Source organism: Oncorhynchus gorbuscha, unplaced genomic scaffold, assembly GCF_021184085.1.
Source record: "Oncorhynchus gorbuscha isolate QuinsamMale2020 ecotype Even-year unplaced genomic scaffold, OgorEven_v1.0 Un_scaffold_2248, whole genome shotgun sequence".
NCBI classification, from domain to species: domain Eukaryota; kingdom Metazoa; phylum Chordata; class Actinopteri; order Salmoniformes; family Salmonidae; genus Oncorhynchus; species Oncorhynchus gorbuscha.
This window is the reverse complement of record NW_025746808.1, coordinates 41,378-62,351: the sequence shown is the minus strand read 5'-3', so window position 1 is coordinate 62,351 and position 20,974 is coordinate 41,378. Positions and strand designations below refer to the sequence as shown.

General features: G+C 40.8%; 1 protein-coding gene across 1 annotated transcript in view; it reads left to right on the top strand.

The window, feature by feature from the left end:
• Window positions 1–5,356: 5,356 nt before the first annotated feature.
• LOC124025440 (PDZ domain-containing protein GIPC1-like) overlaps window positions 5,357–20,974 on the top strand; it is a gene marked incomplete at its 3' end in the record, with an annotated part of 49,983 nt that continues 34,365 nt past the window's right edge. The window contains exon 1 of the mRNA XM_046338881.1: window positions 5,357–5,862. Coding sequence (XP_046194837.1) covers window positions 5,590–5,862 — 273 coding nt within the window. The remainder of the gene's footprint in view (window positions 5,863–20,974) is intronic.

Below are 20,974 nucleotides of genomic sequence, written 5' to 3'. Positions count from 1 at the left end.
TTTAGTGTTCTTTAGTCATGTGTTTAGTGTTCTTTAGTCATGTGTTGTGTTCTTTAGTCATGTCTTTATGTGTGTTTAGTGTTCTTTATTAGTAGTCATGTGTTTTGTGTTCTTTAGTCATGTGTTTTGTGTTCTTTATTCATGTAGTGTTCTTTAGTCATGTGTTTAGTGTTCTTTATTCGTCTTTAGTCATGTGTTTTGTGTTCTTTAGTCATGTGTTTTGTGTTCTTTAGTCATGTGTTTTGTGTTCTTTAGTCATGTGTTTTGTGTTCTTTAGTCATGTGTTTTGTGTTCTTTAGTCATGTGTTTAGTGTTCTTTATTTCATGTGTTTTGTGTTCTTTAGTCATGTGTTTAGTGTTCTCTTTAGTCATGTGTTTTGTGTTCTTTAGTCATGTGTTTTTAGTCATGTTTTAGTGTTCTTTAGTCTCTTTTTAGTCATGTGTTTTGTGTTCTTTAGTCATGTGTTTTGTGTTCTTTAGTCATGTGTTCTTTAGTGTTCTTTAGTCATGTGTTTAGTGTTCTTTAGTCATGTGTTCTTTAGTCATGTTTTGTGTTCTTTATTCTTTATGTGTTTGTGTTCTTTAGTCATGTGTTTGTGTTCTTTAGTCATGTGTTTTGTGTTCTTTAGTCATGTGTTTTGTGTTCTTTAGTCATGTGTTTTGTGTTCTTTAGTCATGTGTTTTGTGTCTCTTTAGTCATGTGTTTAGTGTTCTTTAGTCATGTGTTTTTGTTCTTTAGTCATGTGTTTAGTGTTCTTTAGTCATGTGTTTAGTGTGTTCTTTAGTCATGTGTTTAGTGTTTTTTTCTTTAGTCATGTGTTTTGTGTTCTTTAGTCATGTGTTTAGTGTTCTTTAGTCATGTGTTTAGTGTTCTTTAGTCATGTGTTTAGTGTTCTTTAGTCATGTGTTTTGTGTTCTTTAGTCATGTGTTTTGTGTTCTTTAGTCATGTGTTTAGTGTTCTTTAGTCATGTGTTTAGTGTTCTTTAGTCATGTGTTTAGTGTTCTTTAGTCATGTGTTTAGTGTTCTTTAGTCATGTGTTTAGTTTCTTTAGTCATGTGTTTAGTGTTCTTTAGTCATGTGTTTTGTGTTCTTTAGTCATGTGTTTTGTGTTCTTTATTCATGTAGTGTTCTTTAGTCATGTGTTTTGTGTTCTTTAGTCATGTTTTGTTCTTTAGTGTTCTTTAGTCATGTGTTTTGTGTTCTTTATTCGTAGTGTTCTTTAGTCATGTGTTTTGTGTTCTTTATTCGTAGTGTTCTTTAGTCATGTGTTTAGTGTTGTTTAGTCATGTGTTTTGTGTTCTTTAGTCATGTGTTTTGTGTTCTTTATTCGTAGTGTTCTTTAGTCATGTGTTTAGTGTTCTTTAGTCATGTGTTTAGTGTTGTTTAGTCATGTGTTTAGTGTTCTTTAGTCATGTGTTTAGTGTTCTTTAGTCATGTGTTTTGTTCTCTTTTGTGTTCTTTAGTGTTCTTTAGTCATGTGTTTTGTGTTCTTTAGTCATGTGTTTAGTGTTCTTTAGTCATGTGTTTAGTGTTCTTTAGTCATGTGTTTAGTGTTCTTTAGTCATGTGTTTTGTGTTCTTTAGTCATGTGTTTTGTGTTCTTTAGTCATGTGTTTTGTGTTCTTTATTCGTTGTGTTCTTTAGTCATGTGTTTAGTGTTCTTTAGTCATGTGTTTAGTGTTCTTTAGTCATGTGTTTTGTGTTCTTTATTCGTAGTGTTCTTTAGTCATGTGTTTTGTGTTCTTTATTCGTAGTGTTCTTTAGTCATGTGTTTTGTGTTCTTTATTCGTAGTGTTCTTTAGTCATGTGTTTTGTGTTCTTTATTCGTAGTGTTCTTTAGTCATGTGTTTAGTGTTCTTTAGTCATGTGTTTTGTGTTCTTTAGTCATGTGTTTTGTGTTCTTTATTCATGTGTTTAGTGTTCTTTATTCGTAGTGTTCTTTAGTCATGTGTTTTGTGTTCTTTAGTCATGTGTTTTGTGTTCTTTAGTCATGTGTTTTGTGTTCTTTAGTCATGTGTTTAGTGTTCTTTAGTCATGTGTTTAGTGTTCTTTAGTCATGTGTTTTGTGTTCTTTAGTCATGTGTTTTGTGTTCTTTAGTCATGTGTTTGTTCTTTAGTCATGTGTTTTGTTTTAGTCATGTGTTTAGTGTTCTTTAGTCATGTGTTTAGTGTTCTTTAGTCATGTGTTTTGTGTTCTTTAGTCATGTGTTTAGTGTTCTTTAGTCATGTGTTTAGTGTTCTTTAGTCATGTTAGTCATGTGTTTTGTGTTCTTTAGTCATGTGTTTTTAGTCATGTGTTCTTTAGTCATGTGTTTTGTGTTCTTTAGTCATGTGTTTAGTGTTGTTTAGTCATGTGTTTAGTGTTCTTTAGTCATGTGTTTAGTGTTGTTTAGTCATGTGTTTAGTGTTCTTTCATGTGTTTAGTGTTCTTTAGTCATGTGTTTTGTGTTCTTTAGTCATGTGTTTTGTGTTCTTTATTCGTAGTGTTCTTTAGTCCAGGCTTTCAGTGTTCTTTACCCATGGGTTGTGTTCTTTAGTCTGTGTTTGTGTTCCCTACCACTGTGTTTAGTGTTCTTTAGTCATGTGTTTTGTGTTCGCTTAGTCATGTGTTTAGTGTTCTTTACGTCGCCATGTGACAGTGTTCAATACCACCTGTGTTTAAGTGTTCTTTAGTCCCATGTGTTTAAGTGTTCTTTATCAGGTTTTGTGTTCTTTAGTCATGTGTTTAGATGTTCTTTAGTCATGTGTTTAGTGTTCTTTAGTCAATGTGTTTAGTGTTCTTTAGTCATGTGTTTAATGTTTAATGTAAAATGTAAATGTGTTCTGTAGTCATGTGTTTTGTGTTCTTTAGTCATGTGTTTAGTGTTCTTTATTCATGTAGTGTTCTTTAGTCATGTGTTTAGTGTTCTTTAGTCATGTGTTTTGTGTTCTTTAGTCATGTGTTTAGTGTTCTTTAGTCATGTGTTTTGTGTTCTTTAGTCATGTGTTTAGTGTTCTTTATTCGTAGTGTTCTTTAGTCATGTGTTTTGTGTTCTTTATTCATGTGTTTATGTTCTTTATTCATGTGTTTAGTGTTCTTTAGTCATGTGTTTAGTGTTCTTTATTCATGTGTTTTGTTTAGTCATGTGTTTTGTGTTCTTTAGTCATGTGTTTTGTGTTCTTTATTCATGTGTGTTCTTTAGTCATGTGTTTTGTGTTCTTTAGTCATGTGTTTTGTGTTCTTTATTCGTGTTAGTGTTCTTTAGTCATGTGTTTTGTGTTCTTTATTCATGTGTTCTTTAGTCATGTGTTTAGTGTTCTTTGTTTTGTGTTCTTTAGTCATGTGTTTTGTGTTCTTTAGTCATGTCATGTGTTTGTGTTCTTTAGTCATGTGTTTAGTGTTCTTTAGTCATGTGTTTTGTGTGTTGTGTTCTTTAGTCATGTGTTTTGTGTTCTTTATTCGTAGTGTTCTTTAGTCATGTGTTTTGTGTTCTTTAGTCATGTGTTTTGTGTTCTTTAGTCATGTGTTTTGTGTTCTTTAGTCATGTGTTTTGTGCTCTTTAGTCATGTGTTTTGTGTTCTTTAGTCATGTGTTTTGTGTTCTTTAGTCATGTGTTTTGTGTTCTTTAGTCATGTGTTTTGTGTTCTTTAGTCATGTGTTTAGTGTTCTTTAGTCATGTGTTTTGTGTTCTTTAGTCATGTGTTTAGTGTTCTTTAGTCATGTGTTTTGTGTTCTTTAGTCATGTGTTTTGTGTTCTTTAGTCATGTTTAGTGTTCTTTAGTCATGTGTTTTGTGTTCTTTATTCGTAGTGTTCTTTAGTCATGTGTTTAGTGTTCTTTAGTCATGTAGTGTTCTTTAGTCATGTGTTTTGTGTTCTTTATTCGTAGTGTTCTTTAGTCATGTGTTTTGTGTTCTTTATTCGTAGTGTTCTTTAGTCATGTGTTTAGTGTTCTTTAGTCATGTGTTTAGTGTTCTTTAGTCATGTGTTTTGTGTTCTTTAGTCATGTGTTTTGTGTTCTTTAGTCATGTGTTTTGTGTTCTTTAGTCATGTGTTTAGTGTTCTTTAGTCATGTGTTTTGTGTTCTTTAGTCATGTGTTTAGTGTTCTTTAGTCATGTGTTTAGTGTTCTTTAGTCATGTGTTTAGTGTTCTTTAGTCATGTGTTTAGTGTTCTTTAGTCATGTGTTTTGTGTTCTTTATTCGTAGTGTTCTTTAGTCATGTGTTTTGTGTTCTTTATTCGTAGTGTTCTTTAGTCATGTGTTTAGTGTTCTTTAGTCATGTGTTTAGTGTTGTTTAGTCATGTGTTGTGTTGTTTAGTCATGTGTTTAGTGTTCTTTAGTCATGTGTTTAGTGTTCTTTAGTCATGTGTTTAGTGTTCTTTAGTCATGTGTTTTGTGTGGACCCCAACAACTAATGGGGATCTGAATAAAATCCTAAATGCCAAACTGATGCAGGTGGGGGATAAAGGCCTAAATTAAGGCCTACGTTTGAATCAGACCATTTGCCGACTTGGCTCATAGGTTTTTGTAAATTCCTCTGTTTTTACATAGGCAGGTACAGTCTTATTCATATAGTGTAAAGTGTTCAAGGATTTTCAAATAAAGTCAGTGGAGGGAAAACAGTAGGATACTTTGTGGGGGAAGGGAGCTTTACATTATAGACGGCTGGGAGGAATGGCTGCAGCAGAAAATACACACAAATAAAAAACTATGATAAATAGTTATTATCTGGCTAGTAAATGGTGGGCCTATAGGGGGCTAGTAAATGGTCCTAATAATAGAAAACTATGATAAATAGTTATTATCTGGCTAGTAAATGGTGGGCCTATAGGGGGGTCCAATAGAAAACTGGCTATGATAAATAGTTATTATCTGGCTAGTAAATGGTGGGCCTATAGGGGGGGGTCCAATAGAAAACTATGATGATAAATAGTTATTATCTGGCTAGTAAACGGTGGGCCTATAGGGGGGGGAATCCAAGGTGTTTCAAATGCCCCCAAAAATATCTGGTCCCAGTCAATTGTCCAAGTCAATAGTCCCTTTATAGGCCTGGATCCATAAACTCCATATGAAGGGGGAGGGGGGGACAACTAAGCGTGACAACTTTAAGTACTCTACTTTATAACAAAATGTGTACATGTATGTTCTTGAAACATATGTTGTTTTGATTGAAGACTCCGATTGGTCACCTGAGTCAGCAGGACGACAGGTATAACAGGCCTGCCTGTACGGCGCATATCTCCATGCCCCCACTGCGCCTGCGTTCCCAGCATATTGAAACAGAGGCGCAGTTGTCTGACAGAGTTGAGAGATACAGTAAGATAGATACAGTAAAATAGACACAACGAAGAAAACATCGCGTCGCACGTTCGCCACCTACCTGTTGAATATCACCGCAGTTTAATTTGCAAGTTTGGGGTTGGGTTGACGAGTCACTCACTGTCGAAGAACAAAGTCGAACCTGGAAAAAGGAGAGTCAGTCGAGGTTTTGTCGAGGTAAATGCGGAAGGAAAGAGGATTTGTGCAACTGGTTGCCACTTCTAACCGGACCGATCGACCAAAGGATTTATCAACCGATCAAACCGATTTATTGACGCCAAAAAAACACAATGCCTTTAGGACTGAGGAGAAAGAAGAACAAGTCGAGAGAGAGCTCGAACCTGGTGGAGAACGAGGAGGTCGGTGGACACGCAACTGGGAGCTCCGTGAAGTCGACCGTAAACGGAGCGGGGCTCCCACCGCCACCTGCCAACCTGCGGCCCAAACTAGTGTTCCACACTCAGCTCGCCCACGGCAGCCCCACGGGAAGGATCGAGGGATTTACTAACGTCAAAGAACTCTACGGGAAAATAGCTGATACGTTCAATTTAAGTCCACCAGAGGTATGTTTTTCTTAACAACTTTTGTAGTTCTAGACAGATTAAACGAGGTTTTCTGAATGCCAAAACGGGGCAAAGTTTTTGCGCAAGGTGCGCCCTGACGGTGCAGTTTACCTACGCACAAAGAGGCTGAGTTTGACGTTCACTAGACTGAGGTTAAGCAGTACCTGGTGGAAGTGAGTCAGAACCAAGCCTTATTTATCCTAGGCTACATGAGACCTCACATCATTTGACAGGTATTCCATTTAACTGTAGTTTCTGGGGCAACTTGGTGAGACTATTGTCCGGGTTCAGTTTAGGGAATAATAATTACATCAAAATAAATAAAATAACTTGTTATTTTAATAGATTGGGCTGTATGGGCATCTGGGTTTACATGCTCACTGAATCACATTAATAAATGGGGCTGTATTTACCTGGTCATTGAATCACATTAATAAATGAATATATTTACCTGGTCATTAATAAATGAATCACATTAATAAATGGGCTGTATTTACCTGGTCACTGAATCACATTAATAAATGGGGCTGTATTTACCTGGTCACTGAATCACATTAATAAATGGGGCTGTATTTACCTGGTCACTGAATCACATTAATAAATGGGGCTGTATTTACCTGGTCACTGAATCACATTAATAAATGGGGCTGTATTTACCTGGTCACTGAATTACATTAATAAATGGGGCTGTATTTACCTGGTCACTGAATCACATTAATAAATGGGGCTGTATTTACCTGGTCATTGAAGACATTTGAAAAGTTTGACAACTGTACAGGTTTTTGGATCATAGAAAATCCTTCTTGATTCTCTTTGAGATAGTTGGACTTTACATGGTTAAATACCATCCTCTTTGAAGTGAATGAAGGCCTTGACTCACAGACAGACAGTGCAAAAGGTGTATTTCTCTATGGTGAGGGAGAGAGAAAAAAATGACCACGGCTCCGTAAACAACAAGTGCATGTTCACATCCCATTCTGTCTGCCCTCATCCCTGAGCCTGCCAGGCTCAGCTACCAAGGCTATACATCCCAAATCACACCCTATTCCCCATGGGCCCTATTCCCTATAGGCCCTGGCCAAAGGTAGTGCACTAAAAGAGGATAGGGTGCCATTTAGGCCTCAATCCACAGTCATTGTGCTGTCGGTCTTTGTTAAAGGAGTCTGTGTGACATGTCTGTCTTTTGTCTTTCTGAGCTGGACCTGATAGGTTGGCTGACCAGCCCGCCTCTGCTATCACACAGGGACACATTTGAGCTGGAGCCATCGTTACACACACACACACACACACACACACACACACACACACACACACACCACCAGCGCAGATGATCCCACAGTGACAGACGAGAGAGAGAGAGATTCTCGGGAACCAGACAAACCAGACCGATGGACGAACTGGGGAAACAAAAAAAAGTTAAAAACGTTAAAAACATTTAAAAATCAAAGTTAAACAAACATAATGTTGTCTTTTCATCTGACCTTAACAGAAACTCAACCGTTTCACAATGCATCTGTTGCATCACTATAATTTCTCTCCAAACGTGCCCCGACTTCGCCCGACGACTCAAAGTGAGTTCTTCCGCAGCATACTTGGAAGTCGTTTGAGGTGACATCCAAAATGAGGGCTTTTTGTATAAAACAAAGTCATCAGCGATTGGATAATCTCCTAACCAATTAGAGTATCAAAGCCAATTACACATTTTCAAAACGCAGCTTTACACACCTGGCTCTGGCACAACTCAATCGGTTTCTGCGACCAATCAGAAGGTCTAGAATGGATTTCCATTCTAGAATCCCCCGGGGAGGTACTCAGATCCAGACTCATTGTAGAGAAGAAACTAATGTCTGTGGGCGTGGCCTAGCGTTTGGCCAAAACAAGGAGTAACCAGACAAGTCCTGTCTCTCAACGTGTTTGAACATGACTCCTCTTTCTTGGTTTGTGAGCATGTTGTTGAAAACATATTCAACTACAGGATAGGGGCTGTTTGACACCCATTTTGGACTGTGTTGGATGTTTAATTTAATTTTTAATTTTTAAACAGACATCATGATCTGGGAATAGGGGAGGAGCTAGATCTGTTGTATCTCCCAGAGAGAGGCAGGGAGGGAGGTGTTGTGGTGGTTGGAATCTCCCAAAGGAAGTCCCCTACTTCCTGCCGGTGGGCACAGCCTAAAGACCATCCTGATAAAGCCTCTCTGTCCTGGACCATGGGTCTTCAGGGAGACGAGTTAGAGTTAACCACACCCCAACAACGTTCTACTTTGTCAACTACTTGGCAGAAGTGTAATATAGTATTGACCCAAATATTATTTTGGTGAGACCGGTAAAGGTAAGTTGCCAGACAAAAAAAGACAGCTGTGATTTATTGTTTTGTATACCTTAACGTCAGCTAGGGCTTTGTATAGGAAATAGAGGATCGACCGATTATGATTTTTCAACGCTGATACCGATTATTGGAGGACCAAAAAAGCCGATACTGATTAAATCGGCCAATTTTCTTACATTTGTAATAATGACCATTACAACAATACTGTAAGGATCACTTATTAACTTAATATAATACAGCAATAAAATCAATTTAGCCTCAAGTAAATAATGACACATGTTCAAAGTGTTGGAGAAGAAAGTAAAAGTGCAATATGTGCCGTGTAAAAAAGCTAACGTTTCAGTTCCTTGCTCAGAACATGAGAACATATGAAAGCTGGTGGTTCCTTTTAACATGAGTCTCCAATATTCCCAGGTAAGAAGTTTTAGGTTGTAGTTATTATAGACTATTTCCCTCTATACCATTTGTATTTCATTAGCCTTTGACTATTGGATGTTCTTATAGGCACTTTAGTATTGCCAGTGTAACAGTATAGCTTCCGTCCCTCTCCTCGCCCCTACCTGGGCTCGAAACAGGAACACATCGACAACAGCCCCCATCGAAGCAGCGTTACCCATGCAGAACAAGGGGAACAACTACTAGAAGACTCAGAGCGAGTGACGTTTGAAACACTATTAGCGCGCGCTAACTAGCTAGCCATTTCACTTCGGTTACACCAGCCTCATCTCGGGAGTTGATAGGCTTGAAGTCATAAACAGCGCAATGCTTGACGCACAACGAAGAGCTGCTGGCAAAAAGCACGAAAGTGCTGTTTGAATGAATGTTTACAGCGCCTGCTTCTGCCTACCACCGCTCAGTCAGATACTTAGATACTTGTATGCTGAGTCAGATTATATGCAACGCAGGACACGCTAGATAATATCTAGTAATATCAACCATGTGTAGTTAACTAGTGATTATGATTGATTGTTTTTTTTATAAGATAAGTTTAATGCTAGCTAGCAACTTACTATGGCTTACTGCATTCGCGTAACAGGCAGTCTCCTTGTGGAGGGCAACGAGAGAGAAGCAGGTCGTTATTGCGTTGGACTAGTTAACTGTACGGCTGCAAGATTGGATCCCCCGAGCTGACAAGGTGAACATCTGTCGTTCTGCCCCTGAACGAGGCAGTTAACCTACCGTTCCTAGGCCGTCATTGAAAATAAGAATGTGTTCTTAACTGACTTACCTAGTTAAATAAAGGTGTGAAAAAAAAAAACTTTTAATTTTTATAAATCTGTGGCCAAAAATAATTTTTATGATTGTTATGAAAACTTGAAATCGGCCCTAATTAATCGGCCATTCCGATTTAAATCAGTCGACCTCTAATAGGAAATCACTTGAACGTTCATCGTGCAAGTCAGACTTTTTTATGAACATGGTCTCCATTACCATGGCTTACCTAAAACACAAACCTTCAGAACCAAGGTTTACTACAGGTGAGTTACCAGGACCACAGGTGTGGCTCTCTGGCCGGCAGCGTTTCATCACCGCCGCGACGTCTAGGATTCTGTATATTTCACGTCATCACCTCATGATTCTGAAGGACACGTGGAGAAAGCAGTCCTCATCTCTCACTGAGCTCGGTCATGAGGACGTTTTACAGTGTAGAAGCTTACTCCAGTCACAGGTGATCTGTACCTGTGACTACAGGTCAAAGTCTGCTGCAGTAGAGCTTTTTACTACAGGTGAGTTACCAGGACCACAGGTGTGGCTCTCTGGCCGGCAGCGTGACCTGCAGCCTGTCTCTGTTCCACCTGCCATCTCTCTATGTATCTACCTGTACTATTGACTAGCTACTAGGGTTTAGACTGTGTGTGGTCTCTGTGTACCCATCTACCTATCTGGCTCTACTATTGACTAGCTACTAGGGTTTAGACTGTGTGTGGTCTCTGTGTACCCATTACTCTGGCTCTACAATTGACTAGGGTTAGACCTTGGTTTTTGTGGGCCTAATGAATTCAGGGCTTGCGGAGATACAAATAGGCTGAATATAAACCTTCCACAACCATAAGACCCACTAATAATTACATTATTTTATCAAAATAGTTTAACCTGCTTTTGTGCAGTAATCACTGATCTGTCTTTCAAGTCTGTGAAAATGCCATGACCATAACGTACATTCACTAATAATGACTGACTTTTTTAGCACGTGGGTGTAACAGTATAACTTTAGACCGTCCCCTCGCCCATACCCGGGCGCGAACCAGGGACCCTCTGCACACATCAACAACAGTCACCCCTCGAAGCATCGTTACCCATCGCTCCACAAAAGCTGCGGCCCTTGCAGAGCAAGGGGAACCACTACTTCAAGATCTCAGAGCAAGTGACGTCACCCGATTGAAACGCTATTTAGCGCGAACCACCGCTAACTAAGCTAGCCGTTTCACATCCGTTATATATGATAACGCTATTTAGCGCGCACCACCGCTAACTAAGCTAGCCGTTTCACATCTGTTATATATAACGCTATTTAGCGCACCACCGCTAACTAAGCTAGCCGTTTCACATCCGTTATATATGATAACGGTATTTAGCGCGCACCACCGCTAACTAAGCTAGCCGTTTCACATCCGTTATATATAACGCTATTTAGCGCGCACCACCGCTAACTAAGCTAGCTGTTTCACATCCGTTATATATGATAGCGCCATTTAGCGCGCACCACCGCTAACTAAGCTAGCCGTTTCACATCCGTTATATATGATAACGCTATTTAGCGCGCACCACCGCTAACTAAGCTAGCCGTTTCACATCCGTTATATATGATAACGCTATTTAGCGCGCACCACCGCTAACTAAGCTAGCCGTTTCACATCTGTTACATGGGCTTGTGTTCGAGTAGCTGCCTGGCAGCGTGACCAGCAACCTGTCTGCCCACCTGCCGTCTCTATGTATCTACTATTGGCTACTTACTAGCTAGCGAGTAGCCAGCTGATCTTTTATATTTTCAAGTTTAGCCAACTTGTTACCAAATAGATCCAAGGTTGAACAGTTTAATTGTTATGAACGCACCCTTCTGTCTGTCTCCCACTGTTTGAACAGCAGGCTAGCCTGTCCACTCTGTTCAGATGTTGAAATCAAGTGGCCTACCTTACATACATACATACATACATACATACATACATACATACATACATACATACATACATACATACATACATACATACATACATACATACATACATACATACATACATACATACATACATACATACATACATACATACATACATACATACATACATACATACACACACACACACAGTGGGGAGAACAAGTATTTGATAACCTGCAAAACAGAATCCTTTGTTTACAATCACAGAGATCATACGTTTCCTGTAGTTCTTGACCAGGTTTGCACACACTGCAGCAGGGATTTTGGCCCACTCCTCCATACAGACCTTCTCCAGGTTTTGGGGCTGTCGCTGGGCAATACGGACTTTCAGCTCCCTCCAAAGATGTTCTATTGGGTTCAGGTCTGTAGACTGGCTAGGCCACTCCAGGACCTTGAGATGCTTCTTACGGAGCCACTCCTTAGTTGACCTGACTGTGTGTTTCGGCTCGTTGTCATGCTGGAAGACCCAGCCACGACCCATCTTCAATGCTCTGACTGAGGGAAGGAGGTTGTTGGCCAAGATCTCACGATACATGGCCCCATCCATCCTCCCCTCAATACGGTACAGTCGTCCTGTCCCCTTTGCAGAAAAGCATCCCCAAAGGATGATGTTTCCACCTCCATGCTTCACGGTTGGGATGATGTTCTTGGGGTTGTACTCATCCTTCTTCCTCCAAACACAGCGAGTGGAGTTTAGACCAAAAAGCTATATTTTTGTCTCATCAGACCACATGACCTTCTACCGTTCCTCCTCTGGACCATCCAGATGGTTATTGGCAAACTTCAGACGGGCCTGGACATGCGCTGGCTGAGCAGGGGGATCTTGCGTGCGCTGCAGGATTTTAATCCATGACGGCGTAGTGTGTTACTAATGGTTTTCTTTGAGACTGTGGTCCCAGCTCTCTTCAGGTCATTGACCAGGTCCTGCCGTTTAGTTCTGGGCTGATCCCTCACCTTCCTCATGATCATTGATGCCCCACGAGGTGAGATCTTGCATGGAGCCCCAGACCGAGGGTGATTGACCGTCATCTTGAACTTCTTCCATTTTCTAATAATTGCGCCAACAGTTGTTGCCTTCTCACCAAGCTGCTTGCCTATTGTCCTGTAGCCCATCCCAGCCTTGTGCAGGTCTACAATTTAACCCTGATGTCCTTACACAGCTCTCTGGTCTTGGCCATTGTGGAGAGGTTGGAGTCTGTTTGATTGTGTGTGGACAATGCAGGTGTACCAATCTTGTAGCGTCAAGAAGACTTGAGGCTGTAAATGCTGCCTAAGGTGCTTCAACAAAGTACTGAGTAAAGGGTCTGGGAATACCTAGGATAGGATAAGTAATCCTTCTCACCCCCCCCCCCCCTTTAAGATTTAGATGCACTATTGTAAAGTGACTGTTCCACTGGATGCCATAAGGTGAATGCACCAATTTGTAAGTCGCTCTGGATAAGAGCGTCTGCTAAATGACTCAAATGTAAATGTCAAATGTCTGAATACTTATATGTAATATGTAATATGTAATATTTCAGTTTTGTATGTTTAATACATTTGGAAAAATGTCTAAATGTTTTTGCTTTGTCATTTATGGTGTGTTGTGTAGATTAAGAGAGATTTAAAAAAAAATCAATTCTTGAAAAAACAATCAATTCTTGAGAGGGTCTGAGTATTTTCTAAGTGCACTGTACCTAATATAATAATATATAATATAATAATAATATATAATAATAATAATAATAATATAATATATGCCATTTAGCAGACGCTTTTATCCAAGGCGACTTACAGTCATGTGTGCATACATTCTACGTATGGGTGGTCCCGGGGATCGAACCCACTACCCTGGCGTTACAAGCGCCATGCTCTACCAACTGAGCTACAGAAGGACCACTGTACCTATCGGTACTATTAGCTCAGGTAGGGCTGAGCTCTCCGTGTACCCGTCTGTACTGCTTGGGCTCACCACGTCATTTGCTTACAGTTTGAATACTTCAGCTTCTTTCGACCAGGTGTCGCTTGTTGTCTCTCTCTATTGGTACTAACTGCAGTGTGTTGTCTCTCTCTATTGGTACTAACTGCAGTGTGTTGTCTCTCTCTATTGGTGCTAACTGCAGTGTGTTGTCTCTCTATTGGTACTAATTGCAGTGTGTTGTCTCTCTATTGGTACTAACTGCAGTGTGTTGTCTCTCTATTGGTACTAACTGCAGTGTGTTGTCTCTCTATTGGTACTAACTGCAGTGTGTTGTCTCTCTATTGTTACTAACTGCAGTGTGTTGTCTCTCTATTGTTACTAACTGCAGTGTGTTGTCTCTCTCTATTGGTACTAACTGCAGTGTGTTGTCTCTTACTCTATTGGTACTAACTGCAGTGTGTTGTCTCTTACTCTATTGGTACTAACTGCAGTGTGTTGTCTCTCTCTATTGGTACTAACTGCAGTGTGTTGTCTCTCTCTATTGGTACTAACTGCAGTGTGTTGTCTCTCTCTATTGGTACTAACTGCAGTGTGTTGTCTCTCTCTATTGGTACTAACTGCAGTGTGTTGTCTCTCTCTATTGGTACTAACTGCAGTGTGTTGTCTCTCTCTATTGGTACTAACTGCAGTGTGTTGTCTCTCTCTATTGGTACTAACTGCAGTGTGTTGTCTCTTTCTCTATTGGTACTAACTGCAGTGTGTTGTCTCTTTCTATTGGTACTAACTGCAGTGTGTTGTCTCTCTCTATTGGTACTAACTGCAGTGTGTTGTCTCTCTCTATTGGTACTAACTGCAGTGTGTTGTCTCTCTCTATTGGTACTAACTGCAGTGTGTTGTCTCTTTCTCTATTGGTACTAACTGCAGTGTGTTGTCTCTTTCTCTATTGGTACTAACTGCAGTGTGTTGTCTCTCTCTCTCTATTGGTACTAACTGCAGTGTGTTGTCTCTCTCTCTCTCTATTGGTACTAACTGCAGTGTGTTGTCTCTCTCTCTCTCTATTGGTACTAACTGCAGTGTGTTGTCTCTCTCTCTCTCTATTGGTACTAACTGCAGTGTGTTGTCTCTCTCTCTCTATTGGTACTAACTGCAGTGTGTTGTCTCTCTCTCTCTCTCTATTGGTACTAACTGCAGTGTGTTGTCTCTCTCTCTATTGGTACTAACTGCAGTGTGTTGTCTCTCTCTCTTGGTACTAACTGCAGTGTGTTGTCTCTCTCTATTGGTACTAACTGCAGTGTGTTGTCTCTCTCTATTGGTACTAACTGCAGTGTGTTGTCTCTCTCTATTGGTACTAACTGCAGTGTGTTGTCTCTCTCTCTATTGGTACTAACTGCAGTGTGTTGTCTCTCTCTCTATTGGTACTAACTGCAGTGTGTTGTCTCTCTCTCTATTGGTACTAACTGCAGTGTGTTGTCTCTCTCTCTATTGGTACTAACTGCAGTGTGTTGTCTCTTATTCTATTGGTACTAACTGCAGTGTGTTGTCTCTCTCTCTATTGGTACTAACTGCAGTGTGTTGTCTCTCTCTCTATTGGTACTAACTGCAGTGTGTTGTCTCTTATTCTATTGGTACTAACTGCAGTGTGTTGTCTCTCTCTCTATTGGTACTAACTGCAGTGTGTTGTCTCTCTCTCTATTGGTACTAACTGCAGTGTGTTGTCTCTCTCTCTATTGGTACTAACTGCAGTGTGTTGTCTCTTATTCTATTGGTACTAACTGCAGTGTGTTGTCTCTTATTCTATTGGTACTAACTGCAGTGTGTTGTCTCTCTCTCTATTGGTACTAACTGCAGTGTGTTGTCTCTCTATTGGTACTAACTGCAGTGTGTTGTCTCTCTATTGGTACTAACTGCAGTGTGTTGTCTCTCTATTGGTACTAACTGCAGTGTGTTGTCTCTCTCTCTATTGGTACTAACTGCAGTGTGTTGTCTCTCTCTCTATTGGTACTAACTGCAGTGTGTTGTCTCTCTCTATTGGTACTAACTGCAGTGTGTTGTCTCTTATTCTATTGGTACTAACTGCAGTGTGTTGTCTCTTATTCTATTGGTACTAACTGCAGTGTGTTGTCTCTTATTCTATTGGTACTAACTGCAGTGTGTTGTCTCTTTCTCTATTGGTACTAACTGCAGTGTGTTGTCTCTCTCTATTGGTACTAACTGCAGTGTGTTGTCTCTTATTCTATTGGTACTAACTGCAGTGTGTTGTCTCTCTCTATTGGTACTAACTGCAGTGTGTTGTCTCTCACTCTATTGGTACTAACTGCAGTGTGTTGTCTCTCACTCTATTGGTACTAACTGCAGTGTGTTGTCTCTCTCTATTGGTACTAACTGCAGTGTGTTGTCTCTTATTCTATTGGTACTAACTGCAGTGTGTTGTCTCTTATTCTATTGGTACTAACTGCAGTGTGTTGTCTCTCTCTATTGGTACTAACTGCAGTGTGTCTCTTATTCTATTGGTACTAACTGCAGTGTGTTGTCTCTCTCTATTGGTACTAACTGCAGTGTGTTGTCTCTTATTCTATTGGTACTAACTGCAGTGTGTTGTCTCTTATTCTATTGGTACTAATTGCAGTGTGTTGTCTCTTTCTCTATTGGTACTAACTGCAGTGTGTTGTCTCTCTCTATTGGTACTAACTGCAGTGTGTTGTCTCTCTCTATTGGTACTAACTGCAGTGTGTTGTCTCTTTCTCTATTGGTACTAACTGCAGTGTGTTGTCTCTTTCTCTATTGGTACTAACTGCAGTGTGTTGTCTCTTTCTCTATTGGTACTAACTGCAGTGTGTTGTCTCTCTCTATTGGTACTAACTGCAGTGTGTTGTTGTCTCTCTATTGTACTAACTGCAGTGTGTTGTCTCTCTATTGGTACTAACTGCAGTGTGTTGTCTCTCTTCTATTGGTACTAACTGCAGTGTGTTGTCTCTCTCTCTATTGGTACTAACTGCAGTGTGTTGTCTCTCTCTATTGGTACTAACTGCAGTGTGTTGTCTCTCTATTGGTACTAACTGCAGTGTGTTGTCTCTCTATTGGTACTAACTGCAGTGTGTTGTCTCTCTATTGGTACTAACTGCAGTGTGTTGTCTCTCTCTCTATTGGTACTAACTGCAGTGTGTTGTCTCTCTCTCTATTGGTACTAACTGCAGTGTGTTGTCTCTCTCTATTGGTACTAACTGCAGTGTGTTGTCTCTTATTCTATTGGTACTAACTGCAGTGTGTTGTCTCTTATTCTATTGGTACTAACTGCAGTGTGTTGTCTCTTATTCTATTGGTACTAACTGCAGTGTGTTGTCTCTTTCTCTATTGGTACTAACTGCAGTGTGTTGTCTCTCTCTATTGGTACTAACTGCAGTGTGTTGTCTCTTATTCTATTGGTACTAACTGCAGTGTGTTGTCTCTCTCTATTGGTACTAACTGCAGTGTGTTGTCTCTCACTCTATTGGTACTAACTGCAGTGTGTTGTCTCTCACTCTATTGGTACTAACTGCAGTGTGTTGTCTCTCTATTGGTACTAACTGCAGTGTGTTGTCTCTTATTCTATTGGTACTAACTGCAGTGTGTTGTCTCTTATTCTATTGGTACTAACTGCAGTGTGTTGTCTCTCTCTATTGGTACTAACTGCAGTGTGTCTCTTATTCTATTGGTACTAACTGCAGTGTGTTGTCTCTCTCTATTGGTACTAACTGCAGTGTGTTGTCTCTTATTCTATTGGTACTAACTGCAGTGTGTTGTCTCTTATTCTATTGGTACTAATTGCAGTGTGTTGTCTCTTTCTCTATTGGTACTAACTGCAGTGTGTTGTCTCTCTCTATTGGTACTAACTGCAGTGTGTTGTCTCTCTCTATTGGTACTAACTGCAGTGTGTTGTCTCTTTCTCTATTGGTACTAACTGCAGTGTGTTGTCTCTTTCTCTATTGGTACTAACTGCAGTGTGTTGTCTCTTTCTCTATTGGTACTAACTGCAGTGTGTTGTCTCTCTCTATTGGTACTAACTGCAGTGTGTTGTCTCTCTATTGGTACTAACTGCAGTGTGTTGTCTCTCTATTGGTACTAACTGCAGTGTGTTGTCTCTTATTCTATTGGTACTAACTGCAGTGTGTTGTCTCTCTCTATTGGTACTAACTGCAGTGTGTTGTCTCTCTATTGGTACTAACTGCAGTGTGTTGTCTCTCTATTGGTACTAACTGCAGTGTGTTGTCTCTCTCTCTATTGGTACTAACTGCAGTGTGTTGTCTCTTATTCTATTGGTACTAACTGCAGTGTGTTGTCTCTTACTCTATTGGTACTAACTGCAGTGTGTTGTCTCTCTCTATTGGTACTAACTGCAGTGTGTTGTCTCTCTCTCTATTGGTACTAACTGCAGTGTGTTGTCTCTCTCTCTATTGGTACTAACTGCAGTGTGTTGTCTCTTACTCTATTGGTACTAACTGCAGTGTGTTGTCTCTCTATTGGTACTAACTGCAGTGTGTTGTCTCTCTATTGGTACTAACTACAGTGTGTTGTCTCTTACTCTATTGGTACTAACTGCAGTGTGTTGTCTGCCGGTGAGCGAGTGCCGATCAACTCTATGCTAATCCATGTAAACAAGGTCTGAGTAGTCTTTGTTTTTGTTTGGCTAATTTAAAGCTTTGTCAAGTGTGCAGACTGTGAAGTAGACTGCGCTAGAGTAGACCAATGGTAGTCTCGTGTTATTTTAAGTTTACAGCAAGCCTGACATTTCCTAATTGCTCAAAGGGATTAAAATGTTACAACCAATCCCATTTGATGGAAGCTGTGTGTGTGTGTGTGTGTGTGTGTGTGTGTGTGTGTGTGTGTGTGTGTGTGTGTGTGTGTGTGTGTGTGTGTGACATCTTAAGATAACTGGTCTAATCCAAGGCTTACTCTACTGGGAGTAAGACATTAATAATGAATTAAATACATGCTCACGTCATCACCAAACAATAACACTGGGTTTGGAGTCACATTTTTGTGATTTTGTGTGTGTGTGTGTGTGTGTGTGTGTGTGTGTGTGTGTGTGTGTGTGTGTGTGTGTGTGTGTGTGTGTGTTGGGGGGGGGCGGACTACATTGATTTCTTTTGGCTTATTTGGTTTGTTGTGTTCGTTTACAGGATTTTCTTCACCTGAAAACATTTCCGTTCCAAGTCAGGGATTACTGGAGTTTACTGTAATAACGTTGCGGTTTTAAAAAGGAAGGGGTCAGCGCATTGTTGTTGTTGAGAAGCAGAGCTCGTTGTTGTTGTGGAGAAGCAGAGCTCGTTGTTGTTGTGGAGAAGCAGAGCTCGTTGTTGTTGTTGAGAAGCAGAGCTCGTTGTTGTTGTGGAGAAGCAGAGCTCGTTGTTGTTGTTGAGAAGCAGAGCTCGTTGTTGTTGTTGAGAAGCAGAGCTCGTTGTTGTTGTTGAGAAGCAGAGCTCGTTGTTGTTGTTGAGAAGCAGAGCTCGTTGTTGTTGTTGAGAAGCAGAGCTCATTGTTGTTGTTGAGAAGCAGAGCTCATTGTTGTTATTGAGAAACAGAGCTCGTTGTTGTTGTTGAGAAACAGAGCTCATTGTTGTTGTTGAGAAGCAGAGCTCATTGTTGTTGAGAAGCAGAGCTCATTGTTGTTGTTGAGAAGCAGAGCTCATTGTTGTGGAGAAGCAGAGCTCGTTGTTGTGGAGAAGCAGAGCTCGTTGTTGTTGTTGAGAAGCAGAGCTCATTGTTGTTGTGGAGAAGCAGAGCTCGTTGTTGTTGTGGAGAAGCAGAGCTCGTTGTTGTTGTGGAGAAGCAGAGCTCATTGTTGTTGTGGAGAAGCAGAGCTCGTTGTTGTTGTGGAGAAGCAGAGCTCATTGTTGTTGTTGAGAAGCAGAGCTCATTTGATTTTCTTTATGCCCTCAATCCTATTCCTTGATATTTTACTTAATTTATTAATTACTACTGTTTTATCTCGTTGATTTCACCTTTTAATCCATTTGAAATGTTAAGGCTTTCTCTGTTGATTAAATTATTTAAAATGTCGTCACTTCTCTGGGTTAATAATGCATTTTAGTAAAGAAAAACAGGGAAGACATTGAGACCAAGTCCTTTTCCAGATGTGTCCTGTAGAATTCAACATAAAATACACAAACCCTATAAATATATACAGTACGATTGAACACACTGACTCCTTCCAGGGTTTTTCTTTATTTTATGTGTACTATATTGTCTACATTGTAGAATAATAGAAAAGACAACACTATTAAATAACACATATGGAATCATGTAGTAACCAACAAAGTGTTAAACAAATAAAAAATGTAGTATATTTTTAGATTCTTCAATGTCGCCACCCTTTACCTTGACAGCTATGCACTCTCTTGGCATGCTCTCAACCAGATTAATGAGGAATGCTTTTCCAAAGGTCTTGAAGGAGTTCCCACATATGCTGAGCACTTGTGGGTTGCTTTTCCTTCCCTCTACAGTCCAACTCATCTCAAACCATCTCAATTGAGTTGAGGTCAGGTGATTGTGGAGGCCAGGTCATCTGATGTAGCATTCCATCACCCTCCGTCTTGGTAAAATAGCCCTTACACAGCCTGGAGGTGTGTTAGGTCATTGTCCTGTTGAAAAACAAATGACAGTCCCAGTAAGCCCAAACCAGATGGGATGGTGTATCGTTGCAGAATTATGTGGTAGCCATGCTGGTTAAGTGTGCCTTGAATTCTAAATAAATCACTGACAGTGTCCCTAGCAAAGCACCATCACACCTCCTCCATGCTTCAGGGGGGGAAAGATCATCTGTTCACCTACTTGTTTATTTATTTTTTACCCCTTTTTGTCCCCAATTTTGTGGTATCAATTGGTAGTTAGTCTTGTCTCATCGCTGCAACTCCTGTACGGACTCAGGAGAGGTGAAGGCCGTGCATCCTCTGAAACACAACCCAACCAAGTCGCACTGCTTCTTGACACAATGCCCACTTAACCCGTCAGCCCGCCGCACCAATGTGTCGGAGGAAACACAGTACACCTGGCGACCAGTGTGCGCTGCGCCCGGCCCGCCACAGGAGTCGCTAGTGCGCAATGGGACAAGTATATCCCTGCTGGCCAAACCGTCTCCTAACCCCGACGACGCTGGGCCGAACCGTCCCCTAACCCGGACAAAGCTGGGCCGAACCCTCCCCTAACCCGGAGGACGCTGGGCCGAACCCTCCCCTAACCCGGAGGACGCTGGGCCGAACCCTCCCCTAACCCGGAGGACGCTGGGCCGAACCCTCCCCTGACCCGGACGATGCTGGGCCGAACCCTGCCCTGACCCGGACGACGCTGGGCCGAACCCTGCCCTAACGATGCGCCGCCCATGGACCTAGCACTGCGATGCAGTTCCTTACACCACTCGGGCGGCCCTGTGTGTAGATTGATGAATTCTAAATAAATCAGTGTCACGAGCAAAGCACCCCCACACCACCTCCTCCTCCATGCTTCATGGTGGGAAGCACACATGCGGAGATAATCCATTGGAACCAAAAATCTCAGATTTGGACTCATCAGACCAAAGGACAGATTTCCACCGGTCTAATGTTCATTGCTTGTGTTTCTTGGCCCAAGCAAGTCTCTTCTTATTGGTGTCCTTTAGTAGTGGTTTCTTTGCAGCAATTTGACCATGAAGGCCTGATTCACACAGTCTCCTCTGAACAGTTGATGTTGAGATGTGTCTGTTTCTTGAACTCTG